This window comes from Columba livia, chromosome 26 (assembly GCF_036013475.1).
Source record: "Columba livia isolate bColLiv1 breed racing homer chromosome 26, bColLiv1.pat.W.v2, whole genome shotgun sequence".
NCBI lineage: Eukaryota > Metazoa > Chordata > Aves > Columbiformes > Columbidae > Columba > Columba livia.
Window position 1 is genome coordinate 235772 of NC_088627.1, and position 17833 is coordinate 253604.

At 57.5% G+C, this 17833-nt stretch overlaps 3 protein-coding genes across 37 annotated transcripts in view; 1 reads left to right on the top strand and 2 right to left on the bottom strand.

Moving 5' to 3' along the window:
- The window catches only part of EPB41 (erythrocyte membrane protein band 4.1), a 77003-nt gene extending 72663 nt beyond the window's left edge, over positions 1–4340 (top strand). For all 33 annotated transcript variants that reach the window (XM_065041280.1, XM_065041279.1, XM_065041261.1 and 30 more), the window contains 2 exons: positions 300–407; positions 1089–4340. In XM_065041280.1, the coding sequence (XP_064897352.1) occupies positions 300–398 (99 nt within the window). In that variant the 3' untranslated portion in view covers positions 399–407; positions 1089–4340. The remainder of the gene's footprint in view (positions 1–299; positions 408–1088) is intronic.
- MECR (mitochondrial trans-2-enoyl-CoA reductase) overlaps positions 1–17833 on the bottom strand; it is a 182136-nt gene that overhangs the window by 98476 nt on the left and 65827 nt on the right. The window lies entirely within an intron of this gene.
- Positions 7754–16232, bottom strand: TMEM200B (transmembrane protein 200B). The gene is made up of 2 exons (XM_065041331.1): positions 16073–16232; positions 7754–9489 (listed from the first exon to the last, which is right to left on the bottom strand). Exon 2 carries the CDS (start codon positions 9464–9466, stop codon positions 8195–8197), a length of 1272 nt encoding a protein of 423 aa, XP_064897403.1. The 5' UTR covers positions 9467–9489; positions 16073–16232; the 3' UTR covers positions 7754–8194.

Genomic DNA, 17833 nt, shown 5'->3' on the forward strand with positions numbered 1-17833 from the left:
ACCTTTTGACACTGAGACCCGGATCCCTTCCAAACCAAACTATTCTGTGATTCTGTGTGTGAAATGTGCTCATCACACTTGCTGGAACAATGAACAGTGTTTAATTGCTCTCATCCGTCTTCTGCCATGGGGCAGTGATGTGGGCTATTCTTATAAAACAGCTTTTCCCTTCAGAAATAACCCAACTCCACCAGAAGTCACCGAACCGCTCAGCCAAAGCGGATTTCCGTTTCTCGAGTCAGAACAGTCTCGAGTCCCCGCGGAGCCCCTGGTGGCCCTGAACTGTGATTCCCTTCCAGGTTCTGGCGCAGGCGATAAAAGCGGCCAAGGAGCAGCACCCGGACATGTCGGTGACCAAAGTGGTCGTGCACCAGGAGACCGAGATCGCCGAGGAGTAGCCGGGCTGTGTAAGTGGGGACATGAGCAGATGGGCGGCAGGTGCTGCTCCCCCGTGGCGGGGGCTCCGTCTCAGCGCAGTGAGATTTGCCTAAACACGGTCAGAGTTTTAAGTAAAATTATTATTGTTTTTATTGTTTGCTGATGAGTCCCTTTCAGGTTCAAAGGAAACAGCCTCAAGTTGCGCCAGGGGAGGTTGAGGTTGGATTTAGGAACAATTTCTTCCCCAAAGGGCTATGGGGCATTGGAACAGGCTGCCCAGGGCAGTGCTGGAGTCACCAGCCCTGGAGGGCTGGACAGACGGACAGGAGGTTCTCAGGACATGGGGCAGGGACAGGGTGGGTTATGGGTGGACTCAATGACCCTGAGGGTCTTTTCCAACCAAAATGAGTCTCTGTCAGTGCGGGGTGACCCTGAGCTGGACGATCAGTGAGGGAAGAGCCACTGTGGTTTAACAGACGTTGTAGTTGAGCTTTTTAACTCTGCAGACCTGAGTAGTAACAAAAATGGCACATGTTTCCTCGGGGTTCCTGGACTTGTGGCTCTTCAGACACGCTCCTCGAGGGGCGTTGGTGCTGCTGGTGGCCCCTCACCCCCTGGTTTCCGCTCTCCGGCGGCGCCAGGGCGGCCGGTTCCTCTCCCAGAAACGCCGCTGTTTGCAGCCGTAACTCACCGTGTGTTTCTCTCCCTAGGACGCGTTCCTGCCAGGAAAACGACACCAGCAAAACTACCAAGAAACTACCTGGAGCACAGAGACCTCAGATTTACAAGACTTGACGCTCAGAGACATTCATATCACGTATTAGGAGCTGCGCTTTGACATTTTTACTTGGGATTTTCCAGACTCCACGGGATCCTATCGGATGTAGGGTTTTGGATTTTTTATACACGTTGTGACACAAGTATGCCATATTTCCGACCGTGCTGAGCATTTTTTACAGGTTTTCGATTTTGCATTCCCTCTCACGTATCGGCCTCGTCAGCTGCAGCCCCCGCCGGCTCCCGGCGTCCCGCAGGGGGGACGCGGGTGAAGCCACATGGCGCAGATGGCGCGTGCGGCTCCGCCAGCCACGGGTCCTGCAGGGAGTCGGCTCGAAAAGCCAGGACTTCAGTTTCCTGCGGCGTTTCCAATTGCCTCTTGAGGTTTTTTTTTTTTAATTACTCTTATTTTTTGTGTGTTTGTGGGTTTTTTTGTTTTTGTTTGTTTTTTTAGCTCTAGGGAGCTTGAGCCTTCGCTCTGAATTTCCTCCCCGCTGGGTTTCAGGCCCTGGTGTGTGAACACAAGTAGGGTTTTGTGGTGTAGCCTATGCACACATCTTCCTAGCTGACTATAGATTTAAGGAATACTGGAAGTTGCTTCGGGTGTCTCATACTGTGAACTGTAGAGCTTTCAGAGCAGCGGGACAGCCCCTCGCCTTCCCCGTGCCGCTGCCGAGTGCTGCCGACCCGTGCTGTTACATTAAAAAGCCCTAGAAGTGTGTGTTAAGGTGTTTGGACTCTGAATGCTATTAAGGTAGGTTACGCAGCGTTCACAGTAACTCATTTCTTTTCAGTGTCATAGTTTTTCACTTGTTTGTGTTCATGATATTTAAATTAGGGTTTGGGGTTTTTTGTAAGTAATGGGTTCTTGGTTTTTTTTGTCCCCTCCCAGTGCTATTTAAAGCTGAACATGTTTCCAGGGCTTATATCCTACTATCACCGAATTTAAAACCCTTTAGACAATCCTCCCTAGGCGTGTAGGCTGTGTTTGGAGAGGCTGAAGAAGTCGTCTTAGGATGTATCAGGTATTGCTGGTCACGATAGAGCCAAACCACGTGGAAGGTGCTGCCGCCCCATTTCCGCGCTGGCTTAGGGGTCTGTTTCATCACTGCCTTGCTGGAACGAAACACCAGGGTTAAGCGTCTGCATCCTTAGGCTGAGCTTACCAGCGGGGTGACCAGAAAACGTCTTTTCCGGGGCCGGCTGCGCTGCCCTCGCAGGAGCCGGGGCTGAGCTGCCCCCGAGCCCCAGGGAGCTGTTTCCATTGTGCCCTGGTTTCTCCTTCCAGCATTTAAATTTAAAAAGAGAACAAAGCCAGAAAACAACAAGCTCTTGTGAAGAGTCTGCCCAGACATTGTGGACACTTAAGTACACTTTGAGGTTGTGATTTTATATATATATATACACATAGATATATATATAGTGTGGCACACTGATAGCTGAGGGCAGGGAGTGTGTGCTGCTGCTCCTCAGTCGAGGATGGGAAGAAAATGGCCAATAAAAAAAGCTCTCTGCTATTGTAAAATTGAATCGTGTGTTTCAGGAGTCACTGGATTTAGCTCAGGCTGCGATGACTTGGCTGCAAACAGCCTTTGAGAGACACTGGGGCTCGTGTAGCTTCTCACAGTCAGGTGCAGTTTTAACGAAGCTGCAGTATTGATTGGAGACCGTGCTGGAAACACTGGAGCCGCTGGATTTTTCACTCTTCCTGAGCGTTGCTGGCCCTGCGCACGGTCACCTCAGGGACGCTCTGCTGGGGACGGCGGGAATCCTGGGCCCACAGCTGCAGTGCGGAGATCAGGCCTTGCTGTTTCTGTCTGCACAGCCTCCCCTCCCCTCCCCCCCGCAGCGCAGAGCCGGCGGCCGCTCCGCGTCCCGCTGTCCCCGCTGTCCCCAGCCCGGCTGGGTGCCGCTGGCCTTACCCGCCACGGCGCTGCGCGTCCCTCCGGCCACGGCCCTTTTGCAGACACTTGGCTTGTTGTTGCTCAGTCCTTCCTTCCCGCAGCAGCAGACGCGCACACTGAGCCGGCGCTCGGGATTGCTGAGCTCCACCGGGTAGACTAAGCTTGCCCGTAGCACTTAAAGGCACTTGGGTGCCAGGAGGGTTTAGAGGAACATGGTGTGAAGCTGAAACTTGGCCCCGGGTGTTCAGATTGGGTGTCCCGAGCACAACACAACACCCTGACCAGGGGATTTCTAGGTGGAGAAACCTGCTGGTGGTTCCTTTCCGAAGTGATGTGCTCACCATGGTGCGTACGTCCCTTTTTAAGGACCCACAGACTAGAATAACCCTACTTTGTTTTTTTTCCTGGATTTTGGGTGGCCATTTCCGGGTTGTGTGTTCTCACACTTCCCCCTTCCAAGTTCTGCTTCTCGAGCATTTTTAAACACGCCGTGGCCACCGCCGCCCGACCCGCAACCGCGCCGGAGCCGCCTGGCACGAGATAAACCTGTTGTGAGCTGAAGCAGCTGCTGCCCCGGCCGGGGGGCTGTGACGGGGCCGGGGGGGGTGGGGGGGCTGCCCGCGCCCCTTCCGCCCCCCACGCGTTTTCCAATCCCCGGTTCTCCGCGTGCTGTGTCATTTCTAGAGACAAACCAGCTAAGTAACGTCTATTTATATGAATGTTCCCAGCTCTTCCCACTCCACAAATTCACCCAGAGACTGTCTTGATTGTATAATATACATTATATGGAAGCTATTTATATATGAATGAATGTTTTTATAGAAAGGAAGGCAAGGAGCTCGCGGTCTCCATTAAACTGGAACGGCAGCTCCGGTTGCCAAATGGCGACGGCTGCCCCACGCGATGTGTCAGCACAGACTGATTCCCGCTGCCCATGAACCCTGGTTTGCTGATTTCTTTGCTGATTGTGCGATTACCTGACGAGGTGGCAGCGTCCTGAGCGGCTGAACTCGTAAACGACAAAGATCACTTAGTAGCTGAGAATATGAAGGAGCTTTGTAAAGTTTTTCAAGGCACTGGTGAGTTGTCTAGGCCGGCTGTTTACATCCTTTATAAAAATAGGAACTTTTAAAACTCACAAGTCTTTATAGATTGACTAGTGATGGGAGCGCTTATTTTGGGCTTTCATAGTAAATCAAAGGGAAAGGTGCCGTAGCGTTTAGACATAAGTGTTCAGTATTGCTTCTTGTATTGCATTTTTCAATAAATTTTCAAACAGAACCGTCTCCTGTTTCGCTCCCGTCCCTCCCGGCCTGGCTCTGCGGCGGTTCTGACCTCAGCCTGTCACCGCGTCCCCAGCAGAGCGGGCGGGACCAGAACCCCCAGAAAGGGCTGAAAAGGAGCCCCAGACTCCAGGTGTAAAGCATCATCTTCCCGCACCGAACCTCGAGCTGCAGAACTCGAGGCGAGCTCGGTGCGTTTCTGCTCTGCAGCTGCCGCCCGACCCCGAGCGAATGTGACTGAGCTGGAGCAGCAACATGGTCCGAACTGGGTCGTCTTGTCTCATTTTTTCTGGCGCGACAGGAACACCAGGCACCGAGCTACCGCGGCACCGCGGCCGCCAGCCCCACAGAATAACAGCCAGTTGGCCCAGTTGGGGCGGCTGGAGACTGGGAACGGGACAGGACGAGCATCCCCCTGTGGGACCATCCACTGCTCCTCAGTTTCCCCAACGGAAAGGCGAGGAAGGGTTGCACAGCCCTGCTGCTGCTTGTGCACATGTCTATATTCACATGGTAAGAGCAACATAAATTCAGATTACCCCAGAGACAAGTCACTGCATCTTCCAGCCCCCCTGCCCTGGGCCAGTTCACTTCCAAGCCTCTCCAAGTATTGGATCTCAAAGCAAAAATTACAAAGGAACCACAGAAATTGGCCCCAGATAACTGGGAACCGGCTGCTGCTGGAGCTGCTTTTCCCCAACATGTCACAGCAGCTCGATTGACTTAAAACGACGGGGCGGAATCGAACATCGCGTTATTTCTCCAAGCCAGTGCACATCACCATGTCCAACCCCATTAGGGTCATGCCAAAATGCCCTTTAATTAACCCCATCCCAAGGAGCTGGGGCTCACGGGGGTCCCAGCTCCTTTAGATAAGGGTGACGAGCCCCAGCCTGGCACAAACAGCAGCTCCAAAGACACTGTGTTTGGGGACAAACAGCCAGGAAATGGGCAAATTCCTGCTCGGCTGCACTTTGGGTGGTCGGTCCCCAGCTCAGCAGCCACAGCGTCACCATCAGGGAAGAAATACTTTACACTGAGGGTGGTGAGACCCTGGCCCAGAGCTGGGGGGTCTGAGCCCTGTCGCGCCCCTTTAGCCCCGTGCCTCAGTTTCCCCCCATCAGACTGCAAAGGCTGCCGAGCCTGGAGCCCTGCGGCATTTCGCCTGGCTACAAGCGAGGGAAAATATTAGGTAAACAAACACCATGGCAATCTGGAGAGATGCAAATAAGTAAAATATCCCAAACAAACCCTTTGTCCCAACACCAGCGGAGGCAGCGGCCGCCCCCAGGGACCGAGCCCGAGCTCCAGCCCCACACCGGTGGCTCTTTTGCAGAGGTCCCATCCTTTGGGAAGGAGCCACAAAAGCCAGTTCCCTTCGTCACCCACCCCTGGCCCTTTTCGGGTCTCCATCTGGGACCCCGACCCAGGACCCAGAGGTGCAACCCTGGGAGGAGAAAGTTCCCACCCGAACAGCAGCTGGTTCCAGCCCAGGTTATTTTTAGGTCATTCTTCTCATTCTGGGGCTCGAGCAGCCAGCGGTGTCCCCGGGGGTCGCTGCGTGCCCCGGGGTCAGGGAATCGCTGCGGGAGCCGGGCAGGGAGCGGGGCTGGCTCCATCCCTTCTGGACACGAGAGCCCAAGGTGCTTTAGGGTCCAGGGTAAACAGGGTTGAAAGGAAGGAATTGCACTTCAACAGGGCAGGTAGGACACGCGGAGCCCAGCCCTGAGCTTCGTAACTGGGGAAACTGAGGCACGGGAGGAAAGTCAAAGCCAGAGGCAGGGAGCGACCGCCCAACCTGCAGCAGCTGGGTCGGTGGCACCGGGTTGATCCCTGACCCTCCATGGAAGCAAAACCCTCAGTGTCAACAATTCCTTCCTCCTGTCCAGCCTGAATCTCCCTCCTTTAGTTTGAAACCATCGCCCCTTGTCCTACTGCAACAGGCCCCGCTCAAAAGTCTGTCCCCATCTTTCTTAAGTACAGAAAGGCCGCAATAAGGTCTCCAGGAGGAACGTGTGGAACCTGCAGGAGCAGCAAGTCTGCGCAGGACACCCACAGACCCACAAGAGCCGAAAGTAAAGGAAAAACTAAACCAACACAACACAAAAAACAAGCACCGAACCCCAAACCCACCCCAGCTCCAGCCCCGTCCTGGCTCCTTGGGTGCCGGGAAGCACCAAGACAGGCGCCCTTGGCTCCACACCAGCTCATTAATGCAGAGGAGGACTTGGCACTGCCCTTATTTCCTTTTTTTAAAAATAAAGCATCCAAAAGCAACACTCTATGTACCTCACCAGAAATTCACAAAGCGTTATAGCACCACGAAACACGTCCGCACGCCATCGTGCTGACCTAGGGCTCCTCATCGCTAAGCACAAGGCGCAAGGCACCGCGCTGTCGCTTGGCGCACGTCGCAACAGCCCCGGCACGGAAAACCCTGACACTTCATCTTCCCGGCACCTCAGTGAGATGTGCAGCAAAGAGCACTCGCCCTAGATAATGCACCGACATTTGCATTCCCTGGCTGTACAACAAGTGCAAAGTGCTTTCCTGCGCAGAGACTTTAAATCTTAAGAAAGGACTTACCGGGTAGGCAGAGTCCTTGCTGCGGGGTGAGGAGGAGGAAGGAGGAGGAGGAGGAGGAAGGGCTGCGAACCAGCCTGATGGGCTGAGCAGCACCAGGTGTGGGGTGGGAGGATCAGCACACAGCTGATCTTGGTGAGCAGCTGGGGGGCTGGAACCTCTGAAATTGGGATCTGCTGAGTTTTGGTGTCGTTGCTCCAGCCCCTCTCTCTCCTTGCTCCGCTTTTTGCACTTTTGGGGGACATTTTTGGATCGGCTCCATCCCTGTTTGGGCTGCACAGCCCCCCAGCTCAGTGGTGGTCAAAGGGCTGTGTTAAACACGCACCCCAGGCTCTCTGGCCTCATCTGGCGCAGCTCCTGTTCTCCATCCAAAAGGCACAAACAACCACATCAGCACCCAAGGGGGCTCAGGAAAACCAGCCCCACCACTCAGCCCTCCCTCTCTACCCCATCACACCCCTCCCTTTGCCTGCATCCTCCAGTACCTGCATCCTTCACCCCACCAAAACGAGCACAGTTAAACCCGACCCGCAGACGGGCTTTGGGAACTGCTCTACCCCAGCGACTCCGTTTTAACCCGCAGCTGCCTGCGCAGCGGGGGGGCAGCAGCGCGGCTGCCTGCAGCTCCCCAGGGACCTCCTGCATCCTCGCGCTGCAAGAAACCACAACAGCAACCAACCCTTGAACCTGTCCCCTTATCCTGCAAATACCCCGCGGTCACAAAGCATCCTTCCTCCCTGCAGCCGAGCCGGGCGGCAGCACGGCCTCGCACACCGCGCTGCCCCCCGAGCATCTCACGGGAAGACGACAAGGTGAGGTGGGACCGCGTGGCATCAAGATAATATTTAATAGCCCCGTTGGGCTTACGTGTTCCGATCAAGCAAATTTCCCAGTGGGTTGAGGCTTGACAAGGGAACACCACCCCCTCAAAACATCCCCCCGCCCCAACCCTGCTGAAATAAAGTGCTGCAGGAGCCGGTGGGGCTTCGCCTGCCCCCATGTCCCCACCCCACAGTCTGTGTTGGGTCCCAAAGCAAGAGCTCCATGGAAAAGGGCTTGCAAGGCCGAGGGCATCCACCGGGAAGTCATCAAGAACACCCCACCCAGGTGAGTCGTCCCCCCGCTGCCGCACGTTGGGACATCCCTCTTGGCACCTGCTTAGAAGCATCCCCCAAACCTCTCCTGGCTGTGGATTCTAGGGTCGCTGGTGGGTGCTGGGGGCTGGGATGACGGACAGTAATGTCACAGTCCCCAAAGGCCATAGGGACATCAGACCCGCGTGCCCCCCGGCTCCATCCCCACGGCCCAGGAGCTGGGCCGGGGCTCGCTGGGCTCCAGCAGCCGGTCTGAGGACTCGCCAGCACTTTCCAGTTTGGCATAACCCACCAGGCTGAGGTGGTCCAGCCGGGGCCAGCTCCGGTTCTTACGGTCCTTCATGGGGGCCACCAGCAGCCCCCCTGGCCGGCCCAGGTCCAGGGACTTGGAGTGTCCCGGGGTGTGGAGCTGTGCGTCCAGGCTGAGCTCCACGCTGGGGCAGCCGCCGTCCACGTTGATGATGACATGGCCACCACCACCATGGTCCTGGCCACCGGGCATGATGTTGGCACCACTGGAGAGTGGAGCCTGGGAGAGCTGCAGTGCCTCAGCAAGGGGACCAGCAGGAGCCTCCTCTGCCTTCTTGCCAGGCCCTTGCGCCGCCGCGTCCAGCAAACAGTTGTTGAGCTTGATGACGGGCAATGCCAAGGCCCCGACAGCCGAGGAGATGAGGCACTCGGCCCCAGCGCGGTGGGAGAGGCTGAGGTTGGCCTCGGCGGAGGCGCCGGAGCGGAGGCTGAGGAGGGAGGCGGCAGGGGACGCTGCGGGGTGCCGGAGGAGCTCGGCCGTGGTCTGGAGCCTGTTGGAGCCGTAGCAGTTGGACCACTTGCCGTCAGGACCAAGGCAGGGCTGGCAGGAGAGATCCACCTGGTAGCAGCCCTCCACGCACTCGGTGCTGGCCTGCGGGACGGGCTGGCCGTCCCCACGCTGGCAATGACCGTCCCCGGGGCCGGTCCCCTCAGGGAGACCCCCCGCCATGGAGTAGAGCCCTTTCTGCATCAGCCTGCGGGTCTCCATGTCCCTGTTCTCATACAGCATGGTGTTGGCGCAGATGAAGATGAAGAGTCCAATGCCCATGATGACGGGGCCGATCAGCTTGAGCTTCTCACTGTGGGGCACGTGTCGCCCAGCAGCCACCTCCCTCCTCATGTCTCCCACGATGCTGGTGTTCCCCACGCTGGCCCCGGTGCCACTGGGTCCCCGGTGGGGCCAGTAGCCCACCACGGCGATGGTCATGCCCACCAGCACCACCGAGATGCCCACCATGACAAAGGCTCCTGACGGCGAGCGCATGCGGAGCTGCCCTTTCACCGGGACCTCCGGCGGTGATTTGCGCCGCAGCCGGCGTCCCCGGCGCCGCGGCGGGGCGGGGGGCACTGGCGGTTTGGTCCCCCCCGTCTCCAGCTCCCGCACGGGTCCATTGGTTTTGGTGCTCTCGGCAGTCATCGTGTCCGGCTCAGCCGCTCTTCCTGCAGGTGGGGAGGAGAAAGAGGTGAAGAGGCATCACTGGGGGCCCATGTGTCTGGGATCCCAGGAGCATGGGGGCCACAAGGACACCTGGGACACAGAATCCCAGAATTATTTTGGTTGGAAAACACCGTCAAGATCATTGAGTGCAACCATAACCCAGCCCTGTCCCTGCCCCACGTTCTGAGAACCTCATGTCCGTCTGTCCAGCCCTCCAGGGCTGGTGACTCCAGCACTGCCCTGGGCAGCCTGTTCCAATGCCCCACAGCCCTTTGGGGAAGAAATTGTTCCTAAATCCAACCTCAGCCTCCCCTGGGCAACTTGAGGCCGTTTCCTCTGCTCCTGGCGCTTGTTCCTGGGGAGCAGAGCCCGACCCCCCTGGCTCCAAGCTCCTTTCAGGCAGTTTAGAGATCAGAAGGTCTCCCCTCAGCTCCTGTTCTCCAGCTGAACCCCCCAGGTCCCTCAGCTGTTCCTCATGAGACTTGATGCACTTTATATCCAGTACCTTGTTTCCTAGATGAGCAAAGAGGTGTTGAAGCTGCTGCCAAAAGCAGCGGGCAGGGCAGACTGGGCTGGGCTGGCAGGGCCACGCACGGGCGAGCGCTGCCTCGTGATGTGGGGAAGTTCAAACGCTCTGAACGCGTCCCAGACCGAAAAACATCTTTAAAAAAATATAAATAACCTCATGCTGACAGCAATCTATGTACTCGCTGCCCGGCCGGGTGCCCAGCACTGGGGGTGATGTGGGCAGGACGGCGTGTCCGTGCCCTCGCCCGCAGCCCCTGGCACGGCCGGCGCGGGAACGCTGCCCGTGCTGTCCCCAACCAGGGACGTGCCGCTGGCAAGTGCTGCAGGGAGGCCCCCGGGCAGGGGACGCCGCGGGAGGGGCTCGTTGTGCCGCTGCATACAACATTGCAAAGGAAAAGCGTTCGGATGGCACGGCAGCACTGATGTTCAGCAACTACAAGCCAGAGGGTAAAACCGAGCAAAAACACCCTGGCACAGGCAGCAGGGAGGTGGGCGCTCAGGTTTTACTCCCCGAGCCAGCGGAGCACCGAGAGCCAGCAACCAGCACCACCAACAGCCAAAGAGCAAAATAACAAAGTGGTTTTTTTCCCCAGCCTTAATCATCTTAAGGTGTTATTAGCATCAGAGGGAAGGAATTAAAGCTATGACTTTGAGGATGACAGTGTGTTCCTGGCACAAGGCTGCCAAGCTGTGACAATTTGAATAAGGGAGATTTAAAGGGAAAAAAGTCCCAAACAAAACCAACCCAAACACGCACCCACTGCTGAGGGGGGTTAAACCTTCCCGTGAAACAAGCTGAGAGTCCTGCATTGCCAAAGGCGAAACGCAATAAATCAAACACAACAGTCACCCCGAACGGAAAAATGAGTTTTAAACATTTCAGTACAAAAGGGAAACATCCAGGCACTTGAAGACATCCCAAAGATTGTGGGGTTTTTGCCACCAAATACCCTGATTTAGGTTATGTCCCAGCTTTCTCTCATTACCATCTTAGGTTCAGCCTCTCTTAAATTCACATCAAATCCTCTGCATGAAGCCTTGCTGGCTACTTAGGGATTAAAATAAAACCCCCAAAGGCTCTTTGATACCGTCTTGGGGGCGAACTGTGAAAACCCAGGGCTCATGGCCCCCAAAGTCACCGTGAACATACACCCACCAGACACCTCCTATTTTTGGTCCTGAGCCTTGGCCGAGCCACTTTAATCCCAATTCTGCCACTACCTCATTTAACCCCTAGAGCCCCAGTGGAGCTGCGTCCCTGCTGGGGACCATGAGCATCCCTTTGCGGGGAGCAGGTGCATCCCCGCCGGGGTCCCACACCGGGCGGTGCGGTGGGTCCCAGTGACATTCACCTGGGCCGTGTTGAGCTGCTGTTCCCACATTTTTGTACTGGGTACCTCCTGGAGTTAAACTGGGGGATCGGGGGTGCTTAAAAACAGGGGCGGCAGGACAAGAGGGTGCTCATCCGTCCCATATCCACACAGTCCAGAGCCAGGCTGGGTCTAAAACAACTCCATTCCCCTCCTCCCTCCCTTTCCGTGGCACAGGGACGGGGACACAGCGGCTGGCAGTCTGTCCGCAGGCCGGGAATCCCCTCGGCCCCTCCCCAGCCATTCCTGCCCCCGCTCCTCTCCCCTTATCTCCCCACTGCCCCATAGCCGCCTGCTTTCTGCAGTCAGAGTGTTTAATTGCTCATCGCTGGGGCTGCTTGTTCCCAGAGTTCAAAACCATTATTTTTATTAATAGAATCCCAAAGGTTACATAAGCTCTTTAAAAAAAATTAAAAAAAACCCCAGCGTTGCCATCCAGTTCTGCAACTCGGAGCCGCCGACACTCACGCGAATGGGCTGATTCAGTGCTGGAGCAGCAGAACTAGACGCAGCTCAGCGGGAGGGCAGGGGACGGGCTGGTCCCCGGAGGGGACAGGCAGTGGCCCAGGGCTCCCAGCCGCCCCCTCCAGCCGCGGTCCACGGGGACCCACGCCTGCAGCCTGGGGGTTTGATTCCTGCTGGGGGGAACGAGAGCACAAAAACGTAAATGCCGTGAGCGTTATCGGGCGAGATGAGCGCTGCTCTGCCACCAGGTTCTGAGCTAAGCTTCCAATCCCCGCAATAAGCCTGGCATCAAAATAAACCCAAATATTTCTTTAATCCTCCCCATCACGAAGGCGTATTGCTGGCTCCACCCTCCCAGCCCAATCCTCTCACACCGCCTGCACAGACAGACACTCCTAGAATTTGACACTAAATCCAAGGCACCCGACAACAGCGGAGCTGGCTGGGGGGTAAAGCAGAATTTGGGACGGGTCCCTCTCGCAGGCAGGTCCAGCATCCCGTGGGCGCCCCGGGGATGCTCTGCTGCTGCCCCGACTGTGCCGGCAGCTGAGCTGGCAGAACGCCACAGGCTGGCAAAAAGCAGATCTGGCCACAAAGTCTCCGTCTGGCTGGGGGACGAGGGGCTGTGCCAGCGCCTGGCAGGGCCGCCCCGGTGCCGTGTGCCGGGAGGTGCCAGCCAGGGCCAGCAGCTCGGCGACAGCTGGAGAGCCGGGAAGGCACCTCAAGGAAAAGGGCCAAGTGCAGGTAATGCTGAGGGCGGCTGCTTTCCCGACAGGTTTATCCCCCGAAGAGTCATTTTTTTCCAGGATAGCACCTGGAAAGCGCTGCGGTGAGGGACAGCCTGCAGCACAGCAGCGGGGATTCAAAACCAGCGTCTCCCCAGGGACGGCATTTCCAGCACAGCTGTCCTGCCCCGCTCCAGCCTGCGCTGCCCGTCTTCAGGGTTTGGTCCCGTCATTACCCAGGGTCCTGCCCACACCAGGCGTCCCATCCTGTACCCAGGGTCCCGTTTCGTGCCCAGGGTCCCATCTCTGACAGATGGAAAACCCCTCATTTTGCCTTTTCTTCTCCTAAAATATCACAACTTTAAAGCCGCTCTTCTGACTTTGGGAATAAACTGATTTTGAAGTTCTTTGCCCAATCAGTCAGCAAATCGTGTCTGAAGGCTGTGGTGATGGGTGAGACCCCCGAAGTGCTAAGGTGCAGCACAGACGCCCCCACCTCGTCCAAACCCCAGGGAGCCTCTGTCACCACACAGGGACGTTCCCAGGGCTCAGAGCGGCCGTGGTGGGGACGGGTCTCCCCCAAAGCATCCTCCTCCCCTGCAGCTCGTCCAACAGACACACACCGGCAAAAAATCCAATCCGGTTTAGATCGCTTTTCAACTCCTGAGATGCCAAAGCCTGTGGTGGCTGAGCTCCCCTGGGAAAGGGACCCAAGCAGATGAGACATTATGGGTGCGAGGACATGGGGAGCCGCGAGAGCCCTCCCCGGCTTCCCCACCCACCGGGGACAGTACAGAGAATGGCAATAACAGTCTGTGCCGAGAGGAGACGCTTAAAAATAACTCCCTTTTCAGCCCAACCTCCACGCCACCCCCGGCACGGGGCACGGAGGGATGGCACGGAGCAGCACCCCAGCGCCGCCCCCCGTCTCACCTCCCACCGCGGCTGGAGGAGGGTGAAGCCGGCGGGGGAGCAGCATCGGTCCCGGCATGTGGAGCACCCGTCATCTTGGGCGCTTGGGGTGCTGTGAGGCCCACGTGGTGCCTCCTCCATCTCTATTTTTCTCAGTCCACTTCAAATTTCTCCCTCTGGCTGCATATTAAAGGTGACCAGATGAAAGAAATGAGATAAAAAGCCAGCAGGCATCTTCCTGGGCCTGTCCCAGCAGAAGAGAACTGTCACCATCCCAGCACCCACCGGCAAAGCCTCGTCTGGGCTCCATCCTGAGGGGTAAATCTCCCTGCCCTGACCCCAGTGCAAGCGTGTTCCCAACATGGTGACAAAATCTGTCCCTCCAGCTTCAGCTTTGGCCGGTGACACCCATTAATCAATCATAATTAATTAAGTTATCTCATAGAAGCTTTTACATAAACCCAGTAACTCTAATTATCAGGGTGTGGGAAGGATTAATCTTCCCAGCAGGAACCTCCTGGTCCTGGGCTTGGGGTCTCGCATCGGCTGTTTAACGGAGGTTGTGATCCATTTTCACCTTTGCTGCAGCACAGGACACCCGGGTGTGACAATTTACCCTCTGCCCGTGGCCCAAAGGCTCAGCAGTCTGAAACATCCCTCGTTTCTCTCTCCGCAGCAGCCGAGACCTCAGTTTCCCCAAGCAAAGGACAGGACAGACGAGATGTTAACACACAACCACCTCCCCTAAGCTCTGGCTGATGGAGACACCACCTCAGGCCTGGCTGAGCTGCGGAGAAGCACCTTCCCAGTGTCAGGTCACACGTCCCAGGCAGCAGCCACGAGCCACCAGGGCCACCACTGTCACTTGGAACGTGACCCAGGACAGCAGGCTATGGGGACAGGCGGTGCCGGGGTGGTATGGGGACACAGACGGGTCTGTCCCTTTGCTTTCCACCCTGTGCTTGATGGTCCCAATCAATGAACGGGATGCAGCAGTGCCCAGGAGCGGGGAGAGTCACCAGTGCCACCAGTAACACCAGTCCTCTTCACCTTGACATCTCCAAAGTCCTCCCTGCTCCCAAAACGGGGCCAACCGCTCAAAAACTCCTCTCTACCCCTCAGGCAAAGAAAATGTGTGGAAACATCCAACTGATTACTAATTACAAGAGCTCGCCTTACCCAGATTTGCTCTGCTAATTAGACTAATCTCCACGGCTGGGAAATGAGCCACAGTCACCCATTGCGCGGAGATCACAGGGGTTGGGTGGATGCTCAACTCATGTCAGACCCCCGCGAAGGGGATCGTCATTCCCAGCCCCTTCTGACGGGCCATTGTTTCAGGAGACAATAGAAACGCCAACAAATTTCATGTTTCTCCTCCAAGCTGATGCTGAAATCAGGACATCTGCATTGCTCAACTTTTTTTTATATGAACCAGATGCAAATAATTAATAAATCCAAATTCAAGATAATGCAGGCATCTAAATTTAAACAGAAAGTAGATTTCTAATGGCAGCTTTTTGCTTGCTCGGAGGAGGAGGAGGAGCGGGGAGCTCGGGGGGATCTCCTAGAACTCCTGCCCCTGGGCGCCCCAGGCGTGCAGCCCGCACCAGAGCACCCTGGAATCCTCACGGCCAAGAGAAAAGGAAAGAGAAAGAAAAAAAGCTGTAGGTTGGGATTTCCAGGGAATTAGGACCAAACTCCTTCTGAATTTGGCACCGTCGCTGCTGCTCCTCTGACGAATCCCTGCCCGTGTGCAGGGAGGGACGGAGGGGCCCGCCAAGTCCTCCCTGCTCCCAGGCATGGCCCAAGTTCTCCAGCGGGTCAAACACATAAAGCCCATCTCCTCCCACCCCAGGGACCACATCCCACTCTGCCTGCAAGCAACGAAGTTCCCAGCTCTATTCCCAGCTGGGATTACTCTTGCCTCCAGCGTTTTAAACCTTTCATCTCTTCTAACCCTTACCCTGCAAAAGCCTCATCTCCCCGATTTTGTGAATAAGAATTAAAACCCACCTGGAAGCGAGACGGGAGCTGTGGGTCTGGCTGCGGTTGTTCCCCCCCTCCAAGCTGCAAAGCTGAGCCCCTTGTGCAAAAAGACCCTCCCGATCCCGAACTCCAGGAGCTACCGGGATCATTTCCACCCACTTCTCATCTCTCGAGTGTCTACACCAAATCCTGCACAGGGATCAGCTGCGTGAGTGCTCCGCTCCTTGCCTCACCCCCTGCGAGGAGCCCCGGGGAACGGCACAAAGTGCTGAGGTTTGGATACTGCGGCCGGATTCTGGCCGTGCAAGGGTGCGTGTGCCCGTGCGTGGGCTCGCACACGAGTGTCAGTGCACATCCGTGTCAGAGTGTGCACGCGAGTGTGCGTCTGCAGGCTGCATGTGTGTGTCCATGTGCTGTGTCTTGTGCGTGTTTCTGGTGTCTGTGGGTGGCCCGTGTCCGTGGGTGCCCGTTGTGCATCCCGCCGCGGGATCGCTGTGCCCGGGGCTGATGTGCGCGTGTACGGCCGGTGCCGTGCCCGTGGATCCGCGTGGGTCCCCCCACTCCGGGATCCCGACCACCCCCCATCCCGCACTCACCGGCGGCCGCCGAGCCGTTCGCCTCCCGCCGGGGCCGGGGCCGCTCCCCCGGGGGCGGCGGGCGCTGGGCTCCGCCGCCGCGGCCGGGGCCATGGAGCGGCGGGAGGCAGCGGGCAGCCGCTTCTCAGCTCCCGGTTCCCCGCTCGCCGCCGCCGGGACGCCTGGGCGCGGGGCGGGGGGGCGGCGGGTTCCGCCCGGCCCGGGTTCCCGCCCCGGCCGCGGCCCCACAGGGGGCGGAGCGCGGGGCTGGCGGGGAGGGGCCGGGGGGACACAGGACGGGACCCCCCAGCCGCCCTCCGGGGCGCGGGCTCCGGCGGGGCCGGTTCTCGGCCGTGGGAAAGTTGCGATCGCTTCGCGGGGATTTTCCGGGCTCCGAGCGCGGCTGAGCCAAACCGGGCCGGGATCTCTTCCCCGCCTCCCCCCGGGTCCCTTCTCTGCCTTTCCCTGCAGGGACTGCCAGCCCGGCACCCCCGCGCAGGATGGGACCCCCCACTGCCCGGGCCGGGGTCTCTTCTCCCTCTCCCGCGGCACAGACCCCCTCAGACCCCATTCCTCCCAGCCAGGCCAGCCTGGGCTTGCGGAATTTTCCCCCTTCCAGCTGCGAGAGCACAGGAGAGTTTAGCAGTTGGGATAAAAACGTTACCCCAAGTTAACTTTGGCAGCCGAGGCGTTTGCTGCAGACCCCGCAGACCGGCCGTGTTTAGAGCGCTTTCCTCAGGCTCTCTCTCCTCCGGGCGGGCACGCAGAGGACGGAGCCTCTGCAAAGAGCCGGCTCTGAGCACAGCACTCTGCTTTTCTTCCTCCGAACTTGCCAAAAAGATACACACAGACCGCTCTGTCAACCCCAAGGATTTTGGCGCTGCATGCCTGCATCCTCATCCCCACATCCCCGTCCTCATCACCGCATCCCCATTCTCACCCTCATCCCTGTATCCTCACCCCTGCATCCTCATTCTCATCCTTATATCCGCATCCCACATCCCCATCCTCATCCCTGAATCTCCACCTTCATCCCCGCATCCCCATCCTCATCCTCATGGGGCAGAGAGCAGTGTCTCATGGCTACAAGTGCTGGTGGCACATCACGATGCACATGTTACTGATGATCTTACCAACATATTCACGCACCAACACCCCAACACAATGCACTGGTAAATGCTGAGTAGCTTCGGCCCCATTACACTCTCAAACCACTGATATTTTGCAGGCATAGCAGCTGTTTATCAGCCTTCAATTAAAAATGTACCGAGCTTGCGTTCCCCCTCTTCCCAACAGCTGTGGTAAACCTCAGAGCACCAAACAAGGCCCCCGCTCTCCCCACGGAGCCACAAGAAACAACCCTGCAACGCCCCGCATGACTTTGCCACCAGTGCCCCGCGCTCCGCAGGCAGATCCAGAACCCAGTCGGCTCTGCGGGGGGAGCAGCGCCCAGGGGAGGGTTCTAGGGGTAACGCTCAGAAATGGGGCACAGGACACCAGGTTCCTCGCCCGTCTTTGGCAGGGGAGCATCATCCAGCGAGTCAATGACGAGAGAACAGCCCCAGTTCTGGGTTATGCTGCAGAGATGCTGCACGGTGTCACCTTCCCCTGCCAGGCTCGGTTAAAGCATCATTTGGGAAACTTTGGAACTTATTGAGCAATGAGGGATTACAGCTGCAGGCTCAAGGTGCCGGCTGCACCGCTAGACTGCAGCGATGCCTCAGTCATCCGCGTCTCATCCTGACAAGCCAACAAACACAACTGCCCAGATATTTGACTCTG